The sequence below is a fragment of the Lonchura striata genome, chromosome 10 (genome assembly GCF_050655825.1).
Source record: "Lonchura striata isolate lonStrDom1 chromosome 10, ASM5065582v1, whole genome shotgun sequence".
NCBI lineage: Eukaryota > Metazoa > Chordata > Aves > Passeriformes > Estrildidae > Lonchura > Lonchura striata.
The window spans coordinates 21,421,801-21,444,847 of NC_140712.1; the positions used below are offsets into that span (position 1 = coordinate 21,421,801).

At 44.2% G+C, this 23,047-nt stretch overlaps 1 protein-coding gene across 3 annotated transcripts in view; it reads right to left on the reverse strand.

Annotated features, from left to right (window-relative positions):
• Positions 1–865: 865 nt before the first annotated feature.
• IGF1R (insulin like growth factor 1 receptor) overlaps positions 866–23,047 on the reverse strand; it is a 171,297-nt gene continuing 149,115 nt past the window's right edge. For all 3 annotated transcript variants that reach the window (XM_021552606.4, XM_021552605.4, XM_085588922.1), the window contains exons 16-21: positions 21,584–21,813; positions 21,195–21,305; positions 20,409–20,568; positions 18,122–18,251; positions 14,401–14,535; positions 866–8,364 (exon numbers count right to left, since the gene is read on the reverse strand). In XM_021552606.4, coding sequence (XP_021408281.1) covers positions 7,998–8,364; positions 14,401–14,535; positions 18,122–18,251; positions 20,409–20,568; positions 21,195–21,305; positions 21,584–21,813 — 1,133 coding nt within the window. In that variant the 3' untranslated portion in view covers positions 866–7,997. The remainder of the gene's footprint in view (positions 8,365–14,400; positions 14,536–18,121; positions 18,252–20,408; positions 20,569–21,194; positions 21,306–21,583; positions 21,814–23,047) is intronic.

Consider the following 23,047-nt stretch of genomic DNA (forward strand, 5'->3'; position numbering starts at 1 on the left):
ATTCTCAGTGCCTGTCACAAGGGAAAACCCTATAGTCCTTCCACAAAGCCCAGCCCAAAGGCAAATCCAACAGCTAACCTGTCCTGAGAAAGGCAATCCTGAAGCACTGTGCTGTGGGGAGGGCTAGGGCACATGAGGTTACCTACAGAACAGGCACCAAAGGAGATTCCAAATTGTAAAATATAGGAGCAGACTCCTCCACATCTCAAACTGCTCCATACAGAAGTGCTGGGTACCACAGAGGTCACAGCACTGCCCTTCAGCACACAGGGAATGTCCACGCTCTCCTCTGAAATCCTGCTGCCAGCAGAAAAGGACAAGATGAAAATCACTCAGGAGCAGCACAGCAGCAGCTCAATCTGGACACCTGGGATTTCTTGAGGGAAACAAAAGCCTCTTCCTCAAGCACCATCAGTAAAAAGCACAAGAGACAAACACAACAGCACAGGCAGCTGCTGGGGCTTCAGGCCACCTCTGAGCTTTGTTTTAGTCAACATGTTGATGCCAAGAGTCTGAGGAAGTGGAAACACCAAGCTAATCCTGGTTTTTTGAAACCAGGTGCTGGCTGGCTGAATGCCTCACACGGGGATTGCTCTGTAGGTAAATAAATAACAATGCTCACCTTATTCATAGGAACGGCCTCATGCAAAACTGCTCAAATCTCAGCCATGAAGGATCCAAAAGCTCAGTGTCTCTGGATGAAAATACTTTTGATTTCAACCAAACAATGGCAGTACTAACTCTAATTAAGAGTAGCTCAATTAGATGCAGCAAGAAAGGGCAGAGGAAGACCAGAGCAGCTTTTCTGAGTTTTCTAACCTGTTCTTGCTTTGCATAAGAAGCAACAAAATCAGAAACAAACAAATGCATACAGAATTCTTTTATTTAACTTAAATCATGTAGTACTGAAACTACTAGAAAAAAGCAGAGTAAGAGAAACTAAAGGAGCCTTAGCTTCAGCCATTCAAAATAGACAAAGTTTCTTCTTTTCATAATGTAAAGAATCCCGAGTATATCGCAATAACAGGAATAAATTCTTACAACAGAATATACAAAAACATTTTGAAATTTTTTTTATCTACTGATTTTAATATAAACACAGGAATTTCTTTAGGAATAATTTATACACAGCAAGTCTTTTTATGTAGTAAATTGGCCATGTTATTGTTTAATTTTCTCTTAAAAAAATTTAAACAAGAAAAACTGGAAAATGTATTTGCAACTGCATCCATTCCTTAGCACTTTCTAGTTTTTTTGTCCCAGAGGTAGACAAACTCTGGCCAATCCTTTCATCTCAAACCTCACTGGTTCAGAAAACAGAAGAAGATAAAGGTGTCCCTGTCCACAGCAGAGAGGTTGCATCTTCAAGATTTTTAAATAACAATAAATAGGAACTCTGCCTTGCTCATTTCAACAAAGCTTCCAATGGTGCTCAACAGCTTCAGAAGCTGCACACAAGCATTTAAAGTGATAAGAAATTTGCAAAGAATTCTTCAATAGTAATTACCAAAACCACCTTTCCTCTTTCCCTGATGCAGTTGCATCCTTCAAAGCACGAGGCCCCCGTGGCACAGGTGCTGAGCGCCCCGAGAGCCTGGGGAGCAGCAAACCCCGCTCTGTTTCCCGACCAGTGAGGTTCCTGTCATCCGTGAAGGTAACTGCCCTAGACAGCAAAGTGAAATGACCAGGTAAGAGGATCCCACCCCAACCAGAGGGCTCTGGAAGACCAGGATACTGAAGATACAGAACATTTTCCCACCTCCTTTACTCACTTGCTGTATACTGGGTCACAAAGCTTGGGCGGGACGGGGGAGAGGGACAAGCCATGAATTGGACAAGTCAGCGATTCCTTTTTGGCATATTGTAAAGCTAACTAATAACTGGTACCATGGAAAAACTGATCACAGACAGACACACCCACACACGGACACAGAAAAGTGCCCTTAAATTATATTTTAGGCATTTATAAACTACAAACATTTTATAAAATTATTCTATGTACTTACAAAATGCAATGAAACATTTAGTTAGTTCTTGTAAACCAGATCTTCGTCAACTGACTACCCGTAATCTACTGGACTTAAAGCCCTATTGAAAATGCTAATTAATGGTTACTAATCAACAGAACGCATACCCAAAAAATATATATGAGCACACACACATATGCACACACACAAACTAGTGAAGTCCTAAGCTACTTGCAGAACAGGCCGGCTGTAGGTGAGACCGATCCGCACAGGCCAATGACCAACCACTGCCACACTCCTGGTAAGGAATTTACTGCTCCAGCTGCAAAGTCCAGAGGTTCATTTACAAGTACCAACAATCAGAACTGGGACACCTGAGCGCAGATGCTGTCCCACAGATAAAGCTCAGGATACTACCTCAAACTTCTGCCAAGCCCTGTGTCTCTGTAAATCCCCACTGCTGCGTCCTTTGTTGTCAGGTGTCTCCCCACAAATTCCTCTGTGCTGACTGACCCAGCTGCTCCATGTCAGAGGCTGTTCAGCACCTCTAAGCAACCAGTTCTGAACTGAGGTGCCCTTTGAAGCCCTCCTGTCTACTTGAGTTCTGTATCTTCAGCACCCCTGGCCACTTGTGTTGTTTCTACACATCATTCTTCAATCCTTGTCTGCACATCTACTCATGGGTTAAGTTGCAACATCTGGCTTTATCACTGGTTAGTAAGGAGTGGATCCCTTGCACCTTCCTCCACTGTTGTTCAGCCCAGTGATTGAATACACGGTTGACAAACAAAATAGGAATAACAGGAAACAAGTGTTACTTGTACTAATGGAATGAAAAGGGTTTAAATATATATATATCTATATTATAAATATACATATGCAGATATATATATGTATATATAGATATATATGTATGGAGTTACACCAACAATAGGAGCGTTGTTCACTTAGACTTGGATTGAACCCAACACCCCTCAGCAGTTCCCAGAGGGGATGACAGCAGCTCCCTCTGGTCACAATTGTCCTGGGCAAACTGGGCTTTCTTTCCTTTAAAAGACCAAGAGGAGCATCAGTGCACCTGGCACCAGCTGGGAGGAGCAGGGGCATCACACAGGGAGGCTCCACACCTTGCCCCGTGCTGGGCTGCCACCTCTGGTTTATCCTCCCACCGAGGAGCACCTGGTTGAGTGCCACGGCTGTGTCTGCACAGCAATCGTGTTCCCTGCAACCAAACCACCTCCTCTGCCAGGGCACTGTGTGGTGCCACTCGGGAGAGACCCAGAGCCGAGCCCTGGGTCCCGCTGCCGCCTGCTCCCCTCGGTGACGCCAGCTCGTTATCCCACCGCATCGGAACATCTCGGTGCCGTTCCTCAAAATGCTGGTTTTCAGGGCTCGGTGGGCTTTTGTGTTTAATTTATAAACAAACTGGATTACTTTAACTTTATTCAAACATAGCTGAAGTTCTAAATAAATTTTCCATACCAGACAAGCCAGTGGTCTCAGGGAAGAACAACATTACAAACCATATTATGACTCTATCAAGCCAACATTAATTCTCAGTTGTTCACATGCACAAACAACTCGATTTACTGTCCAAGGGAAGTCTGCATGAAAAACCCATGTGAATAAAGCTATTCAAAATGCACAAAACACAACAAAAAAAGCTATGGAAACAAACAGAACAAAAAAGGAATTAAGCTTGAATTGCAAACACAGAATGCAATGGTATCATGAAGGTGGTTTGGTCCAGGAGAGCTGACTGCCATCACACACGGACACGAGGCCTCGTGGCTGTCTTCTACTGAAGTGCTTTTTGAAATGCTTCTTGTGATGCTATGTCATTAGTGTTTCTTCCTAATGCATTGTAAAACCACCTATGTACAATTCTACAAACCAGTTACTCGGACAGTTTTAACAAAACCCTCCTAGCCAGCTGAAAGATCTGAGGATCTCCAGTTGTGGTAATCAATATGTGCAAGGGAGGGGAACAGCCACTGCACCCAAAGGTCACTTGAACATCAGACATGGAAAACCAAATGAATCTAGTGAAAACTTCCAATTTTGCTGGTTTCTCAGGACTAGGGAGAAAGTCCCCCCAAAGCCAAACTCTAGTAATTAACCACAGCGCTGTGTATCCAAGAGGCCGGGTACAACTCCAAGTAGCCAAGCACCACATTACTCAGATACCACAACCAACACCTGCACGAACAGCTGCCAGAGCTGGAAAAAAGGAAACATTATACAGCAAGCTGATGGCAAGCTCGTGTTAGTCCTGTGTGCTTGTAAACCACTTACATGCTGTCAGAGGGCAGTTAAAATTTGATGGCTGGTCCATCAGAATCCACAGTTATAATGCATATAAACTGGGGAAGAAAAGGGAACTGACTTTTTACTGGCACATTAAAAAAAATCAATTCAATGTTAGTTTTGAAAAAAAAAATGAAAAAAAAAAAATCAGTGCTCTCATCAAACAGAAGCAGCAAAGATCAAAGCTTTAAATTTGATGTATCAGCCAGTGACAGGTTTTGGTCAAGAAAGCCATGCCATCCCATATGAGCCAATTTATTTTGGGGATCTGATTCAGCCAAATATCTTTTTGATGCTTGTGACATCTGAGCAAGAACTGGCAGGAACGACAGTCCATTCTACAGGACAAACAGAAAGAACATTCCCTTTAGTATTTCTTCTGGACCTTCAAACATTGTAAACATTTGATTTCTGTAAAAGATTTCAGGAAATACTCACAATTTCAAGTTCCTTTATCAGGTCAGCTGCATTTCCACTCATCCAAACACGCAGAATTTTGCTGCTGACCCAAGGGCTGCTGTGACAGCATATTAAAAAGCCTCTGTGTTTCCTTAAAGAATGGTCACCCTAAGTCAGACAACTCTTGGGTTTCTCCTCACAACAAATTTTAAGAAAATCTCCTCACAAATGTTAAGAAAACAGAGAAATCCCTTGGAATTGAGGCAAATATTCTGAGGTGACCGTCTGTGGCAGGCAGTGACTGTTCCCCTCCAGAACCTAGAGCATGTGGTATATGGAGTGAGAGGTTACCAGTATCAACGGCATTTATTGGCTGCTGAGAAATGTGAGATGTATTTTTTTATATACACACATATAAAAAATTAAGAGTGAGGTAGATAAATGTTTGAAAAAAAAAATCAAAAACTGTCCCCCTGTCATACTCTAAAACCCTTATCTCAGTATTTAAATTCATTATGGGGCATCTCTACAGTGATTTAAACTGATATCACAAAAATAAATAAAAAATCCTACATAGAATACCTTCTTAATTAACTTTTTTGTCTTTTTCATTTTCAAAAGGGAAAAATAACTATGGGACAGAGGCAAGAGAAGATAATGGGACCTAAACTACACAAGCAAAAAGCACTACAAACTTTTAAAAATCTCCAGTCAAAACTAGCAATCAGTATATTTTTACTCATTGTTCTTACTCAAAAGATTTGAACATTTCCATCCCAGAACCACCTCTTCCTGCCATCGTTTGGTTGGATCAGTGCTAAACAAAGGCCTAGACTGGAACTAAGGTAAGATGAGCGACTGCAGCGACTCCTTGGGCCTCGACTTCCTGACGGCCCCTCCTTCCCCTCTCACCAAGGCTTCTGCAACTGAACAAACAAGCTCACTCGTCTTCTTTTGTTCTGAGGTTTGGTCTGTGATTTAAGCCACAAGCTTGGACTTGTACAGGTTTCCATAGCTGCCAACACTTCACTGTCTGCTAGCCGAGCCGCCGGCCCCAGCTCCGCGCTTCCCACCGGCCCCACGGAAACGGCGCGGGGGCTTCCCTTTGCTTGGGGGGGCTTTTCTTCACCAGGGCTGGGAAGCACAGCCCAGGTGCCCTCCACGAGGGCTCCCTCCACGAGGGCTCCCTCCACGAGGGCTTCCCCATCAGGAAGGTGAAGAGCTGGGGTTGGCTGGAGCCAGGTGATGGATGGCTACCCTAGGAATGCCTGGCATCAACAGCTGCACCTGGCACAGCTCTTGTTCACAGGGTGGAAGGGGTGAAAGAATTGTTTTAAGGATCAGTGACCCAAAAGCCTGGTGTCTGCTGTTGTACCCAACTAATAATTTAAAAATAATACATGTGTGTGTGTGTGTGTGTCTGTGTGTGTGGGGATGGGCGGGTGGATGTGTGAACAAGCAGGGAGGGCAGGAGGGGTAGGACCCTTGTACAACAATGAATAGAAACACTGAACAAGAATGCACTAAATAGTTAACCTTTTGTTTCTGACCTGAGTTTGTATCACGCCTAGCACTGTAAGAGACTCGCGTGCTGTCTGGGCAGAGGTTAGTGGGAAGGAAGGAAAACTGGGGCTTAAAAACACCACACCACAGCACTGCCAGAGTGTTCCTGTGCGGGGTGTCCCTTCTTTCTCCTCATCCCCCTCCAAAGCCCTGTAGCCCACACAGCCAAGATGTTGTAAAACAACTAATGGGAAGGAAAATAAAATAAAAAAAAAAATTTAAAAAAAAGGAGGAAATGTATTTATAAAAAGGCATTAAACAGTTCATGGCAAATCATATGAAAGGTATCAGTTACTGGGAAGGAGGAAGTAAAAGTTACACACTATAGTACAAAGCATAAGAAAATTTGTTGAAGTGGAAGGGAAGGAGGGCAGACCTGAAGGTTTTCATAGATTAAATCCACAAAGATAAAGAACAAAAAAAATAGCAGCTTTTTTCTGTACAGACATATAGATGAGTATCTGAACCGTAAGAAAGTTATAAAAGTGACACAAAAGACAATGTGTATGCAAATGATCCATGGTCTAACATAGAACTGCAAGACCCTTCGAGAAGTCTTAATAATAAAGAGAAAAGGTCAACAAAGCATCATATACTTGAATCCGGTTACTGCTTTTTTTTGTCTTCTCCAATTTATGTTTCTAGGTGTTTTTTCCTTGCAAGCCTGGGAAGGAAGGCAGGCTGCAACGATGGAGATCTCGGCCGCTTATTTTCAGGTTTTTCGTAACTCATTTTTGGCGGGCGGTTGACTTTTTTTGTACGAAATGCACATGTTTGTTTAGCTCACCACTGCCAGTTTTGTCCAGAATTCACTGGGATGGGGACAGGGGTGGAGGGAGGGCTGGTTCTTTACCCCATCCCTTTTATCTTCTCCATCACAAGAAAAAAAAAAATAAAAATCACATTTTGTCCAGTTTTGAAAAAGGATCTAGACAATTTGACTTTTTAATTTTTTTTTTTTAAATACCAGTGCATGACTGAATAGAACATATTGGTCAGGATCTGTTTTGAACAGAGCAGTTGATTACTGTGCTCCTTCCATGACTACAAAAAAACAGAAAAGTAAGCAAAAAAAAAAACCAAACTAAAACAAAAAACAAAGAGTTCTTTTTTTTTTTTTTTTTTTTGGCAAAATTTGGCAGCGTTGAAAATGGTAACAGCCTTGGACGAATGATGGCCCTTTTTTATTCTTTTACATGTTCCTAAAAAGATTAAAGAGCAACATTAAAAATCCAGTCATTTTTAGTTTAGGGTTTTTTTGTGTGTGTTTTCTTTGTTTGTGTTTTTTTTTTTTATAAAGACCTACAGTGTTAGGCAGGTGCTTGCAGGGGTACTGGGAACCACCTGGCCTGCAATATCTTTGATCTGATAAAAGTGCTGAACGGTTGAACTTGCACGCAGATATGTTTCCCATTATGAAGCAAAAAGAGAGACAGAAAGAAAGAGAAAGGAGAGAGAGAAGAGAGAGAGACATCAGATCTCAAGTTTTCTGTTGCTATTAAGTGCTAACATTAAGAGTTTTAAAAGGCCAACTGTGTGCCCCATGACTGGAGTCCTTGACTGAAACAAACATCTGCTTGCATATTGAAAAAAAAAGAAAAAGACGGTAACTTGTTTACTGAAAAAAGGGTTCTCCCAAGTGCAGCTATGGCAGTTCTGAAGATCCACTGAGGTACAGTAGGCTTTTGAATATATTGTGATTTTCTTTCTTTCTTCCCCCAATGCCTGTGTGTGTGTTTTGTTTCTGCGAGGCTCCGCGGATCAGCAGGCCGAGGACTGGGGCAGCGGCAGGGCCCTCTCGTTCTTGCGGCCCCCGTTCATGTGCGCGTAGGGCTGGCGCTCCTCGAAGCTGGCCCGCAGCACCACCACGCCGGGGCCGTTCTCGGCCTTGTGTCCTGAGTGCTTGTCAGTGGGTTGCAGGGTGGAGGAGGGGTCTAAAGGAATGCTCTCCATGTTTTCAGTCTCCAGGTCAAGCTCCTCTGTGTCCGGAGGTTTGTTCTCTTCACTGTAGAAGAAGGAGACCTCTTTGAAGGCTGGGTCTAGCTCGTCTTTGATGCTACCAATGATTTCCAGGAAGGAGGGTCTCATTTTCGGGTTGTACTGCCAGCACATGCGCATCAGTTCGAACCTGGGCAGGGAACACACAGGAGAAACTTTTACTGTGGGGTTTTAGAGCCATGACTGGGTCAGACCACACGTTTTAGAGAATCATCCCACCCCGAGGGAAGCCAAAGTGACAGAACTTTCACAGGCTGAGATCCCCAGGGTTGTGGGTTCAATACCTACAACTCACCATTTACTTAAGAGTTGGACTGGATGATCCTGGGGATCCCCTCCAGCTCACAATATGCTGTCAATCTCTGTGTCACATTTCGACCTTCCTTCTCATCACCCGTTCACTCCCATACCTCCTGCCTCACCTGTTCTGCTCCCTCACACACACCTTGTGTCTCGCGGGTACCTGACATCCAGAACCATTGCATACTCTTATTCTGACTTGGTATTTCTCTTTTTCCCCTAAATTACCCTGTGCTTACTCAGCCATAAGCTACATTGCACCTCTTGGAGTATCTTTTTCAAACAACTCATCCCATCCCATCAATACTGACTTGGAAAAAAAATTAAAATAGGAAATACAGGCAAGGTAAAGCACTGCCTTTTTCCCCTGAAAGAAGAAAATTACATTAAAATTAATTGTAATCCCCAGCAGACATTTGGCAATCTCAAAGACATTCTCTAATCTTTTTATTTTAAAATTAGGTTGTTTTCATTTACGGCCAGGGATGCATTAATATTTTACAGAGTGTGAGATCATCTGTTTAAGCACATCCATGATTAGATCTGTACAATGTCCCATGCTGGCAAAACAAAACCACAAAATGAAACTGTAATACAGACATAATGAAAACAGCATTTTCATGACACAGCAAAATTGGATATTCCCAAGAGATCGCCCTGAGCTTTAAACATAACACAAGAAAGGATTTCACCGTCTGTGAAGGTGGAATAGGGATGTCTTCTGTTAACACAGCACAGTAATAGGACAAATTTAAATAAGAAAAGGAAGATTAGCATTAATTCTTTGAGCCAATCCTCTGTGTACACAGCGCTCAGAGGAACACGCTGTGTGGAGGAAGTCACTGCTGGCCAAAACTACTACTCTGTGCTAGAGTAAGAATGGATCTAAAAATAAAATAAAACCAAGAAAGATCTCTCAGTTAAGGTAATGCACATCTCTGACTCACCTGCCAGCACTGGGACCTGCAGCCCCAGTGAGACCCCCTTGGCTTGCTGGGGTTTATTACCCACCTCTGCCAACCTTCCCTTAAGCCAGGTCAACCAAAATTTTAATTTCAATTCTAGATAAAAACACCGTATTTCTAACTTCCACAGATTTTCAGGGCTCAAATGAGCAATTCTATTTGAACTTTTCATTAGCTCTCACTGCCTTGTGCCCTCAGTTGACCAGATCTCTGCATCAGTGTGAAAAAAAATTATTTTTAAATTAAACAGACAAAAACAAACAAGCAAACAAATTCACTCTCTTTTTGTATAGGACCTAAATTCATCCCAGAGTAATGCCCCTGTTGTAGAACAACCCTTTTAATAGGACTGACACTGAGCTGGAGAAGCCTGGGCTCTGCAGCCCATGGTGGGTCTGGAGAGAGCTCAGGAGCCCTGGCCTGAAACAAAGCCCCAGCAAAGAAAGCCCCTGCCCAGAAACTCGGGAAATTGGGAAATACTGTTGCACCTCCACTGTGTTCTCAGCTGACGTGAGCCAGCAGAGAGGGCAAGTGGCTGTGTTTGGGCTGCAAACACTGCTGAGTGCTTCAACCAAACCCAAAGCAATCTTCACTGAAGTGCATCTAAAGTGCCCAGTATCCCTGCCAGAGCTCCACTGGCACGGCTCCGCGTGAACAAACGTCAGCCACCTGAGAATGGCCTTGTGACACCCAGCAAGAGCTGGCAAAACCAGTCTGTGCTGGGAGAACTCCCCGGGTACTCAATGCTGCATTGTAACCGCACGTAGACACGTAAACACTGCCCAGCTCCTGCTTGTTTTTGAGTCTGTGAAAAGCCTTTCAGAGCAAAAGCGCAGCCAGGCTATAAAACTGCACCGTACCCTCGCCCACAAGGGTGAGGAAAGCTTGAGACATAAATATATAAAATCCATTTCTGTTACTTCATTGCTGTTTCCCTTCCAGCTGACTGCTGTGTCCCTGAATAGAAGCTTGGCTGGAGCCAGGAACTCTGGATATTCGCTGGCGCGGCGCCCCGAGGCCTAAGGGCAATGCTAAGGAGATACCACAAGCAGCGGAGTAATGCATGTGACATCAGCACAAACAAGGACATGTGATGTTTCTTTTAAGCCATTCCAGATTTAAAAACCCTACAGAGTTCCCATAAAAGGATTTTTTTTTTCTTTTTAATTCTGTGTGTTCGCAGGCCTTGTTTACATTATCTTAAACAAAATAAAAACCTTTCCAATAGACAATGGAGGAATTTACAGGCTGTTAATACAACCTGAGCAGATTTATAAAGTACGTTCCTGACTGGTGGCAAGTGAGCTCCAGGGAGCTGGAGGCACCACCGTGGGTTAGGGGAATAGTCAACATCCCTCTGTGCATCTTTTGCTTAAGGAACTGAACAGAAACTGAGTTCTGTTTGTACTGAGACATAAAAAAAACCCAGAAAATGGAAAGTTCCTATAGAAGCTGCATTCCATTTGTGCTTTGCAATACACTTGATTTGGTGGGGAGAAGCAAAAGGACCTCCCCTCCCCTGCTGGTGCCGTGTGCTGCCAGTGCCTCTGCAGAGCAGACCCCGGATTCTGAGCAGGAACAAAGGGAAATCAGCACTGCGTAAATAGTCTACAATGCATGTGGGGGAAGCAATCCTGCTTCAAAAACAGAGTGGAATTCCAGCCTCCACGACTTTTAAAAGCCCCATGGGAACACACTGTCTGAGAGCTTCAGCTGTACCAAAGCTTGGTGCCACGCAGCCGTCACCTGATGAGCAGTGCCATAACAATGGGAGGACATAAAAACATCACTGAGTGCACAGGAAGAGGAGAAAAACAGCAAAGCTTCTCCTGGCACTGTCTTACTGAACCATCTGTCTTATTGCATGGATCTGTCTGCAGAGCCACGCGAGCTATGCCAAGAGGGTGTAGCATAAACACAACTGAGGCTTGTTTCACCCTGTACAACAGTAAAGAGCCTCCAGAAATACCCTCCCCTTTGTGCTTTGCCCTTTTCACAGGAATTCACTACCTCCCAGCCACAGGACAATCCCCTGTAAAATCCCCCTTTGGCCAAGCATCCTTTGCCCTGCACAGCCACACTGTAGAGAGAACCTTTCTGGCTCCATCTAAAAGCTGCTGACCCACTGTGCCAGGGTAGGGGAGCACAGGCACTGACCAGCATGATCAGCTTGGCAGGGTTGGAGACACAGAGGGTCCCAGCCTGCCTGCACCCTGCAGAATTCATGGGGGGATCACGAGGTCCTGAGGGGATCTCCTGCTCTGTGGCTGGAGGGTGCAGGGCTGTGTCACCATCACATCACCTGCATGGCTAAAAGTAGCAGATTTGGTGACAGCAAGACTCTTCTCTCTGTTCTCATCTACACTTCCCCACAGCAGTTACCTCCTCCACCTGTTCTGGAGGTTTCTCTCTGTCAGCACACTCCCCTCTCTCCACAGACAGCTCCGCTGATATTCTGACCAGAATTTCACCTGCTTCCAAGCTGAGGAAGAACAAAGTTCTTGTGATTTTGTACCTACCCCATGAGACTCAGGAGCACAGAGCTCCCCTCCTCACCTGCCTTCAGGCAGCAGCAAGCCCAAGTGACCTCCCTGCAGCCAAGCTTTGCTTTTGGGACATCTGGAGTTAATATTAGGAGTCAATACTAAAGTATCACAGACCAATCTCCACCAGCAAGAATTTGTGCTACCTAAAAAGTACCTCCCACTAGCACAGACATGCCAAGAAACCTGCCTTTAAACACAATCTTTTAGCAACCTCCACAAAGAAGAGGATCCCTTGGTTTACAAAGGGTTCCATAAAGCACTGGAGAAAGCAGTGGCCTGGAACATGCTGGGATGCAGGGTAAGATCCATGTGCCATTTCAGGGCTCTTAGACACAGTTAGAAACACTCTTCTACCCATGTTCTGATCTTCCTGCAGATCCCCAGCTGAGAAGGAGGTTACTGGGCCCTGGAGAGGATCTCTGCCTACAGAGCAGCTCTGGTCCTGCCAGCAGGGTGTGGGTGAGGGCTGGGAGCAGTGGGGAGGTCACCGAGGGTGGCACAGCACTGTCACAGCTTCCTGGGCAGGGAAAGAAGTGAAAATGTGCAAAGAATAAAGCACCACAGGAACATAAGAGGTTTTTTGATTGCCAAGTGCATGTGCAGGAACAAAGGTGAAGGTTACTCTTGGAGCTCCCTACTGTTATTCCTACAATTGCCTACTTGAATTTCAGCAGATTTGGGTGTCTGTACTAAAAGAAAGACAAAACAAGCTGAAAGGGAGCAAAAGCAAGTCACAATAAGGTCATACTTTTTTTTTTCTTTTTACATTTGGGATAAAGCCAAGATGTTTTTTATCACTAAAAAAAAAAAAAAAAAAAAAAAAAAAAAGGTAAAACAAAAAATCACCACTAATGTGGATGTGCCTTAGGTCGCAGTTCAGCCTCATTCTTTTTTCTGACAGAGCAAAGCAGCACAATTCAAAGGCAGATTTTTTTTTATTCTGCACCTCTGCTGGGCAGAACCAGCATGTGAACAGCTTCTCCACGAGGAGCACCACAAGAAAGGCCTTGGCTCTTACACACCAGTGCAAAGATTTGCTCTGCCAGACTTTAACCAAGTTCTCCCAGCTCACAAGCCAGGACCTTGAAAGTGGATTCATCCAGTAGCAACAGCCCTGGAGCAGAGGAGATTCCCTGAGGAGGGGGAGGAAGGAGAACTGGGTGGGCTGCAGCAGAGAAAACTTCTGGCCTGACTCCCCTCCCACCCCTGCTCATACCACACACACCCCAGCTTAACAGGAATTTCTAATGCTGCATCTCTCCCCAGTGAGGCTGTTCTCACTGCAGAGGTGCTTCCTCCTGTGAACCCATCACATCCCTGTCCTTCCCCATTTGTGCCCACCCCATTACACAGCTCTGACCATGTTAAACAATGTCCAGTCAATCCAACTGCCAGGAATTCTGCACAGCATCTCGAAAGGGAAAGAATGTGAAACCAAGGAATCACATGGCAGCTACACCTCCCCCTGCATATACCACCCACCCCCCTCAAACAACAAAACAACACTGCCTGTCATCTGAAACCACAGCCAGGCTCCGGCCAAAAAAGCTATTTTCCTAAGAATCCCAAGCAGCTGAGGCCCTTAAGTGATTGTATCCCTTCTGTGGGCCTCCAACAAATTTCAATAACTGCAAGATGCAGTATTTCCTTCCCAAAAGTCAGTTTGGGAAGTATATCAAAGCAATAAAGTCTGAACAACTGAAACTGCTGTACACAAAGGCCAGCAGAAGTATTTCAGCAATGTAAAGCTAAAAACTGAAGCTGCTGCACTGCACATCCTCTGCTGCTGTGAGGCTTTGGGTCAATCCTGGGGCAGGGAGAGGTTTTTCTGTGGAAAACCTCACCCTGTGCTTGCAGGGAAGGAAACTGTTAGCAGGGGGGATTGGTTTATCTTAATGGGACAAGTGCTGTGCCTGAAACAGTAGATCAAATCCAGCTTCAGATACATTGATTTATCTGTATGCTGAACTAAAAAGTTTAATTCCAGTGTTTACACACATTTCAGCTTGTCCCATGCTCTCTTCTCTCTTTATGCTCAACAGAATTACTTTAAGCAGAAGAGATATGATTTAGGCACAGGGCCTCCTGATTATGTAGCAAATGTCACTTACAAAGTGACATTTTTATTAAGCCTAATTTTATTCAGTAACACAAAGCTTGGATTTTGTTTGCTTATTAGAGGAGATAGCCCAACATGAGATTCTGGCCACAAGCAAAGTTTGCCTGGAATGTCTCACTACCATGAAACACTGGATTGACAGAGACTGAGCAGCCCCTCCTGAGGTAGCTGGCAAGAGCAGAGCCTGCAGGGCTCAGAGGCAGGAGCTGTGCCCACAGGGCAGTGGTGGCACTTACAGCATGTCGGGACAGTTGTCTGGCTTTTCCAGCAGCCCCCCTTCCATGACGAAGCGCAGCACCTGCTCGTTGGTCATGCCCTGGTACGGCTGCTCCGCCAGCGTCGCGATCTCCCACAGCACCACGCCGAAGGACCTGCAGGAACAGCACAGCTTCAGGGCTCCCAGCCATCCCAGCCAAGGGTGCACTTCTTACAACATGCTGAGCCTATCCACGGGTATTTTCAAGGTGTCCATGGGTGTTTTCTTTTAGCAAAGAATTCTGGTTACTCAAAAAACACGTGCCTGTGGTGACAGTCACAACTCCTCCCTCAAGAGACTGCTGACTTCAAACATCTCCACTCTAGTGGGAGAAGGGCTCAGTGAGGAAAAACCCCTTTGTGACATGCATGTAACTGTGTTCCTGAAATACAACTTCCAGCTCCTTCCAGGTAACTACAAAGGACGGCAGAAGTGAAAAAAGCAGTTTGTCTAATAATAGGAATTGATTACTGGCAAAGGAAGATAAGCATAGTTATGTAATTGGGTAGTTTGAACGTAAGTATTGACACTTTCTAAAAATATCTCAATTTAAAATTAGATTATTGAGCAGACACAGCTCAAATTGTCTGCCCTGCACTGAAGAGTCATCTACTTTTAGAGCTGCTGGGCAAAGAAGGAAAATCTCGATGCTGTGTGGTAAAATGCTGAGTCAAGCTGAGTGAAAAACACGCAGTTCCACTGGGGGGGTCTTATGAAAACAGGAGTCCAGTGTCATTAGCTGGTTATGGCCCTGTGGTTTTATCTTTCAGATATCCCTGGGATCTAAACTGGTTTGCATCTGGAGCCAGAAGCCACAAACTGCCTTGCAATTGTTTTCCTTTTAGGGGAGGGAGGGACAGGGGTCAACTCAACATTTGGGTGCCTTTGAAGCTTCTTTGATCACCGCAGGGATAACGAGGACAAGCCTTGCACACCTACTCGTCAGATTATCCTAACAAATAAACTCAGATTGCTCCTTCCAGGCAACTTCCAGCCTTGAAAGAATGCAAGATGCTGAGGATTTATTTATAGAAATCCACCCTCACCCTGAACAGTATTACATTAATTTTAAAATGTCCTCCTAACTACAACAAAACCAGCCCTGTCTAATTACCTCATTCTTCAGCCTGAAAAGCATTAAAAGAATGAGTTGCTAAAATAAAGCTCCACCCTTCAAACCTCCAGACACTCTTCCTTCCTGCAGTTGCCATTTCACCTTACAGCTTATAAATCCTGGACTCCAACCACTCAACAGGATTTTGTCTTATTGACATCTTGGCTTCTAAAACTGATCTCAAAGAACGTGGAACTACTATGTCACAATATCTGCCCAGAAAGGCAGGAAAAAAAAATCACAACCTTTTGTTTACTGTTTGATGCAAATAAATGGCCCCCAAAACAGCCAAGCTCCACAGTTTACACTGAGCAGCTTCAAATCTGAACCAATAAAAGGATTCAGGGAATTTTTCCTGGCATGAAGAGATCTCAAATGTATAGTGTCTGGTGTAAAAGTCACTGAGAAGGAATGATCCTTTTAGCCATAAGCAGATCAAGTAAATAGACAGTATTTCATGACATTGTTAAGTCAAGTTCCACTACATTTGGAATTTAGATTGAAATTTCTCTGTAGCTGTGGATACATGTTCTAAACAAACAGCAAATTTCTCATGTTGAGCCTGGTTTTTTGTGCCTCCAGACAAGTACACCAAATTTCAGAGTAAATCACTTCCAACAATTAAGATGCCAAACCATCCCAAGGAGAAACTCTCTGAAATACCCATGAGTACCTTGAGCCTCCTCTCCATAAGATAATTAATTTCCTCTCTATGCTTACAAGTAAAAATCCAAGAGTCAAGATTTTACTGCTCCCTTCTCTTCAGCTTTCCAATCCTGTAATCAGTAAACTACTTCCCAGGCCAGGGTATTCACTCAGATTGTCCCACTGATGAACTGCAGTACCATTTGCACAATCCTGCTTTGGACTGAGCAACCAACAAATGCCAAATCATGGAATCCCAGGATGGGGCTTGGGCTGGAGGAAAACTTAAAGCCCATCTTGTTCCACCACTTGCCAAGAGCAGAGACACCTTCCACTATCCCAGGTTGCTCCAAATCCTGTCCAACCTGGCCTTGGACACTTCCAGGGATGGGGCAGCCACAGCTTCTCTGGGGAACCTGTGCCAGGGCCTCACCACCCTCACAGGGAAGAAATTCTTCCCAATATTCAATCTAAACCTCCTCTCTTCCTTGTTAGGGAAGCACTCAACATACTTCCTGCAACAACTACAGCACTAATTTACATCTGACACCTTATTTGGCATCACTTGGGTTTTATTGTTCGGAATTTAAGTTATTTTTAAAGAATAACATAACTTAAGAGGCCCAGGCTAAAAGAAAGCACGTGGAGAACACACATGGGACATCCCCAGTGCTCACCCCTGAGCTGCTGAAGAACCCTTTGGAGGCAATGGCTGGACCTGAAAATTCCTGTTGTGGGGTTGGAACAGGCAGCTCTGCCAGCTCCTCACTCCAGGCTTGCTCAGTTTGCACCTGGGGATTTTTTTGTGATATAGTCCAAATTTCTGACTGCTTTGTGAAGCCATTACAAGTCCCAAAATTCTTTTATTGGGGGGACTGCCAAAAGCATGCCTGCACTGTTCAATGAGATAAATGGCTAATACAGGGCTTCCCTTCCACTTAATGTGGTTGTTTTCATCTGCTTCCAAGTCTGAGGGTTACTGGATTCAAAAGTAAGTTACTAGCCATATGTAAAATAAAATTTAAGCATCATTCTAGTGCTTTGCTTTTTCACTTGAATTCCTCTTAGGAACTTTCTGTTCAGAGCTGGTGCTGTGAACTACAGACCACTGACTCCAAACTCCTCAAGCTGCTCACAGAAAATGCAGTTTACTCCTAAAACACCATTCCTACTGACTTGTAGACATTTGGAGGCAATCAGCTGCCAATTCTGTAACAGATCAGCAGTAAAAACATCTTGTTAGGAAGGCAGAGAAACCATAAAAGACAGAGGAGAGGTTTTGCCAGTACACAACCATCTTCTGCCAAGTCCTCTCTACCTATCTCCAAAAACTGAGGGGTGTGTGGGGAATTGTTCCAGGGGATTACTTCTCCTAAGTACACGCCTCTATTAATATCTGCATAGATACAGCAAGCATGCAGTGTGCTTTGAAAGAAAACCCTATTTCTGCATCTTGCAGTATATAAACCAAGCAAAAAAAGCTCCAAATAGAGAGGGATATGCACAAGAGAGAACTCCCCCAAAAAAGCCTGGGGAAAGTGATGTTATTTACATAGAAGGTTTTGATGGAAAAGCAGGTCAGCATTAGGTAAACCTTTCTATATTCTTGGAAACTTTTAATGCTTTTTTTGAAGGAGGACAATTTTAAAAATGACAACTTGCTCTTCCAGGTGAAGGTAATTTTTTTTCACTGCACAACTGATTTTACAACTAACAGCAGGAAACATGTTGCCACCTCCAGTTCTGGAAATCCATTTAATTCTGCTCTCCCTGAGAGCAAAATTCAACCTCCTGAGTTCTTGCTGAAACACGAACTCACAGAACAAGAGAGTTACCTCTGAATGGACAGCACATGCAGTACATTAGTTAAGACTACTAAAACAAGAAGAGAGGCTGGAAAGAAGGAGGTTTAAGCAGTTTTTCAGAGCCCCCTTTTTGTTACCAGACGTCGGAGTGCGTTGTGAAGACTCCATCTTTCAGTGACTCCGGGGACATCCAGCGGACAGGCAGCAAACCCTTCCCTCCTTTCCGGTAATAATCTGTCTCGTAGATGTCTCTCGTCATGCCAAAATCTAGAAGGTAGAAATACTCTGTGTTTGTGTGAGAAAATGATGAGCATTTCCCCTTCCTACAAGGCAGAGAATCACACTTGGATGTGAGGAGTCTGTGCTGCGTTCCCACGCCACTTGGCTTTGCAGACACTTCAGCTGCTGCCTCAGGGCTGGTGACCTTCCCTCCCAACACCGACAGGCTGTGCCACTGACTTCAGGGGTGACAAGTCTGAATGGTTTAAAAATAGGAATGTGAAAATTACACCATTTATGCTTAAGCTTTGCAATAAGATGAGTGTTCTGAAGGTCATATAATTCACTAATTGTTCCCCAAATTCAGTGATTTTATTTTTTTTTTAAGGAGCTCCTTTAGTACGTATAACTATTGGGTTTAATTGAACAATCTCACATGCTGAAGGAAATACTTCTCTTGGTTTTCATTTTCCTATTTCCAAAGGTAATTCTCAGTTTCTGTACAATATTCCATTTCAAGTGCTACAGAGGATTATGCTGTTCATTTGTGATTAACACACCCAAGTACTAAAGACATACTTCCGGTTTATAGCCATGCTTAGCTGTAAATTCGTAAGCATTTGCAAGACTTGGATCTAAAAATGCTCATCCTCCTGACTATAACTTGGATTTATTCCAGTGGTTTTTCTCTCTACAATCAGCCTGAGACAGAATTTCTGGGTTTCACACTTGCCTATTGAATCCAGTCACTGTGTTCTCAAAAAGTTAATACATTAGAGGTCATCAGTCCTCTGACTGATATTAAATGCTGTCTCATGGCACACAGGACAAAATTCATTTCACCAACACAGACCTGTAATTGCCCCTTTTTTCCCCCAGGAAACTTGCACAGAACTCCCCCAGCTCTCTCAGTTATCACCAGTCTGTGGTGAGTGACCAACCAGGGGTACCAGGGACACCAGTACCCAGGGTGACTATGACTGAAATCCCATCTGTGCAGCTCTTCCATCACTCCCACACACCAGGGTGACTTTATGCCGGCTGAATGGAAGATTCTTTCAAAATGTAATGCAAATAAGAAACAGACACGCAGTGAGCACAGGGTAGTGTGGCATAAAGCTCTTCCTCTGAGATCTGAACAGTCTGAGTTGGTGTATTCCAGCCAAGATGCTCCTAAACTGTTTCAGCATGAGGGGATTTTCAATGCTGCTACATAAACAAGAGCAATGTAGCACGTTTACAAAATGCTTTTGGGGTAACCATGAACATGTTAAAGGGAAGAAATGTACCATATCTTCAGTTTACAGAATTGTAAAAGAGGCTGATGGGGGCATGAGTAGAAAACTAAAATGGGAAGGATTTAGGCTGACTTCCCAAGAACCTGCAGAAAATACACAAAATCCCCAAAAGATCTTATTTCCTAATTAACTGACTCAAAATGAAATCATTTTTTCTTTCTCCCAAATGACAGGATTACTTACACAAATTATCAAAATAGCTGAGTTAAGCTCAGAGAAAAAGAATTAGTTTCCTACAGCAGAAGGCTGTTGCTATACATGTTATTTTAATATGCACAACTCAAAAACAGCCAACAGCTTAAAATCACTCTCTCTGGAGAGAAGACTGAAAAAACTCATCTGACACTATTTTGGAGGGATGGTGAAAGGAAAAAAAAAAAAGGGTGATCTAACAGCAGAGCAGAAGAAAAGCCATTCAGCTGTCTGGGAAGCAGAACTCCAGTTTAGACTGGAAAGCACCCAGCTGAAGTCATTCCACTTCCAACTCAGATATGATTTAAAATAATCCTAAAATTCTCATTCTTGAATCAATAAAAAGGAGGCAGAATTATTTTTGTGCATTGTCAGAGACATGAATGACACACCAGTGATAACTACACCATCCACCCAGATGTCTGCAGTACTTGAACCTAAATCACTGCTTCTTTTTAAACCCACATGCTGCACTGTTGGCTCACTGGAACAACAGCAAGCAGAGGTATTCCAGAGGTTTCAACTCAGTGTTAACCGCTCACAGGTCTTAAATCACAGCAAATCTTTACAAGGAACATATTTCATTCTGCAGATATTTCAACTAGAGCTGAGTTAAAAAAAAAAAAAAAAAACAAAAAAAAAAAACAAAAAGCCTTCCAAGACACTGATTTTCCAGGGTGATTCTACGAGCTGTGTCAGGGTCAGGACAGCCCACCTCCAATTTTGACTGTGAAGTCCTCGGCCACCATGCAGTTCCTGGCGGCGAGGTCCCTGTGCACGAACTTGTTGGCGTTGAGATAGGCCATGCCGTCGGCGATCTCCCCCGCCATCTGGATCATCTTCTTCAGCGTCGGGGGCGCCTGCCCAGGGTTGTTCTGAGCAAGATGAAGATCAGTTAACAGACCACATCCATTCTCCTGTGCACATACTGTGCTCATGCGCTGTTCCTTTAATTTATCCACACTGGAATTTCTAGATCAAGGGCAAAAGCTGCTGAGCTCATTTTCTACATAGGCTGCTGTGATTTCAGTGGCAAGTGACCTGTGTGTCATCTTTATCCTTCAGCCTCTGCATCATATGAGACAATTTTAGCTGTTAGACTGATGGCCTATGCATGAGAGTTTGCACAGGAGCTAAGATAACAGATATTTACTTTTCAGCAGGGGCAATGGGCAGGACACACAACATGAAACAATTATCCTAACACGTGTTCTTAAACCAGCCAATTTCTGTAACATCTTGATGAGAAAGTAGATCTGACAAGAGACCTAATGCAAATCTGGAAAAGAGGACTCGGTGGCTAAAGAAGGGACCTATTCCATGTGGCACCCTGGGCTGCCTCACGAAAGAGCTGCTGGAGATCATGCAACAGCTCATGTTTTGTCCTTAGACTGAAGGAGAAGGGCAGGAAAGGCTAATTGCCTGCTGCTTCCAACGTGAGGCTGTCTTGTTCAAGATGATTCAAACTGAAGAAATAAACATCCAGCGACTCATGACTCACCTCTGTGTCTGGCCTCAATGATCTCAGGTAACTTTTGAGGTCCCCACGTGTCATCAGCTCCATGATAACCAGTGTAGGCTGGCCCTGAGAAACAACACCAAGCAGCCGAACCTGGCAGAGGAAAAACAAATATTCAGTACAAGTATAAATGTTAAAATTAACAGTTTAAACAGCTAATTATCAGTTATTCACGTTGATATGTAGCCCTGTGGGAAAGGTCTGAATGTACATTTGGTTCCTCTTTCTGACTGGGGTTTCATGATAATATTACAAAGCTGTGCAGAGTCGAAGCTAAAATCCCAAATTCCCACTTCAGACCCAGAACAGCCTTGTGTCTATGAGCACCAGGGCTGGACGAGTCACAGCCTCATCACATCTTTAGGACTCACCACATGGTGACAGTTGAACTCCTTCATCACCGAGGCCTCGTTCAGGAACTCGATCCTCTCGCGCATGCTCGCGGACTCATTGACCGTCTTGATGGCCACCCTGGTCTCTGGCTCGTCCTTCACCACTCCCTTGGCTATTCCCTCGTACACCATTCCAAAGGAGCCTTGCCCAAGCTCCCGACACATGGTGATCTTCTCCCGGGGCACCTCCCACTCGTCAGGAACGTACACTGAGGGGAGAGAACAGGCCCTGATGTTCCACAGCTGCCCGTGCTGGGACCGCTCCCTGCCCCACGACAGCAACTGCCCCGACAGCTCTGGGGCTCCAGCTCCACACAGAATGCTGAGACCCTGCACCATGTGTGCAACCAGGACAGGGGCTGTCCCATACAGAGGCAGGGGGATGGTGGCATACAAATAAATCTGAAAGAAAGGTGGACTTGAAGCGGCTTCACTATGGTACTGACATACAGGGATAGAAATAAGGAACCTCAAAGCCAAAACTAGGGTGGGAAGAGGCTCAAATCAATGCTTTAGGTAAAATCTTTTATCGGAATCCTTGCTCTCCTAACTCTCCCAGACAGCATCAAACATACTTGATCATCTGTATCAGTTTAGTGTCTGCTGTATTCTCTATTAACACTGATTTTATGGCTAGAGGGAAGCAGACTCTGATCCAGCAGTTCTTTGCATGGCACTATTCTGATCCCTTGCACACACACCATTGCACCAGCAAAGGCAGAACTCGCTGCTGCTGCTGCAGGTCTTTGATCTGAGGCAGAAAAGAGCTCTCAGAAGGTGACTGCCAGGAGGCAGGACTGCCTCAGGCAAGAAGACATCCGAGTACTCACTGATGCTGCTGCCTATCAGTCACCAAAGGAGGGGACAGTTGTGTCACATGCTCTGCATGGGTGAAATGACAGGATGAAAACAGAGGATTATAGCATGAACACTGACAGACCTTTAACCTTAATGGTGTTGCTACAAAAAATAACAGTAAAATAATCTGCTGCCACTCTGGGTAAACCCATTACTCTCCTGGGGGCTTTTGGAAATACTATTCCAGCAAGAATTCTACAACAACAGCACCAAACTAAACCATAAACAGGAAAACTGAGGTCTCAAGGACACCTGTCTGGTGTTGTGATTTCTTCAAGTAGTGGGTTTGTTTCAATAGGGCAAAAACAGAGCTTAAAAAAGGCAAACATGAATGAAAGACCACAAATTCATTCATTCTTTTTTCATTCCAGTGAAAACATCACTGGATGAGTAGATGTTAATCTGAAAGTGAAGCTAGTGAATCTGTACTTGCCTCAGGTGGATGAAACTACAGGAAAACAATTCAAAAACTCCCCAGTTTCAATAGAGAAGTGGCATTTACGTATTAGCAATTGTGGATTCCAGGGCTGTCCTAATAGGGCAAGTGGCTTTACAACATAACTTTTAGGGTTTCATACCTTTCAA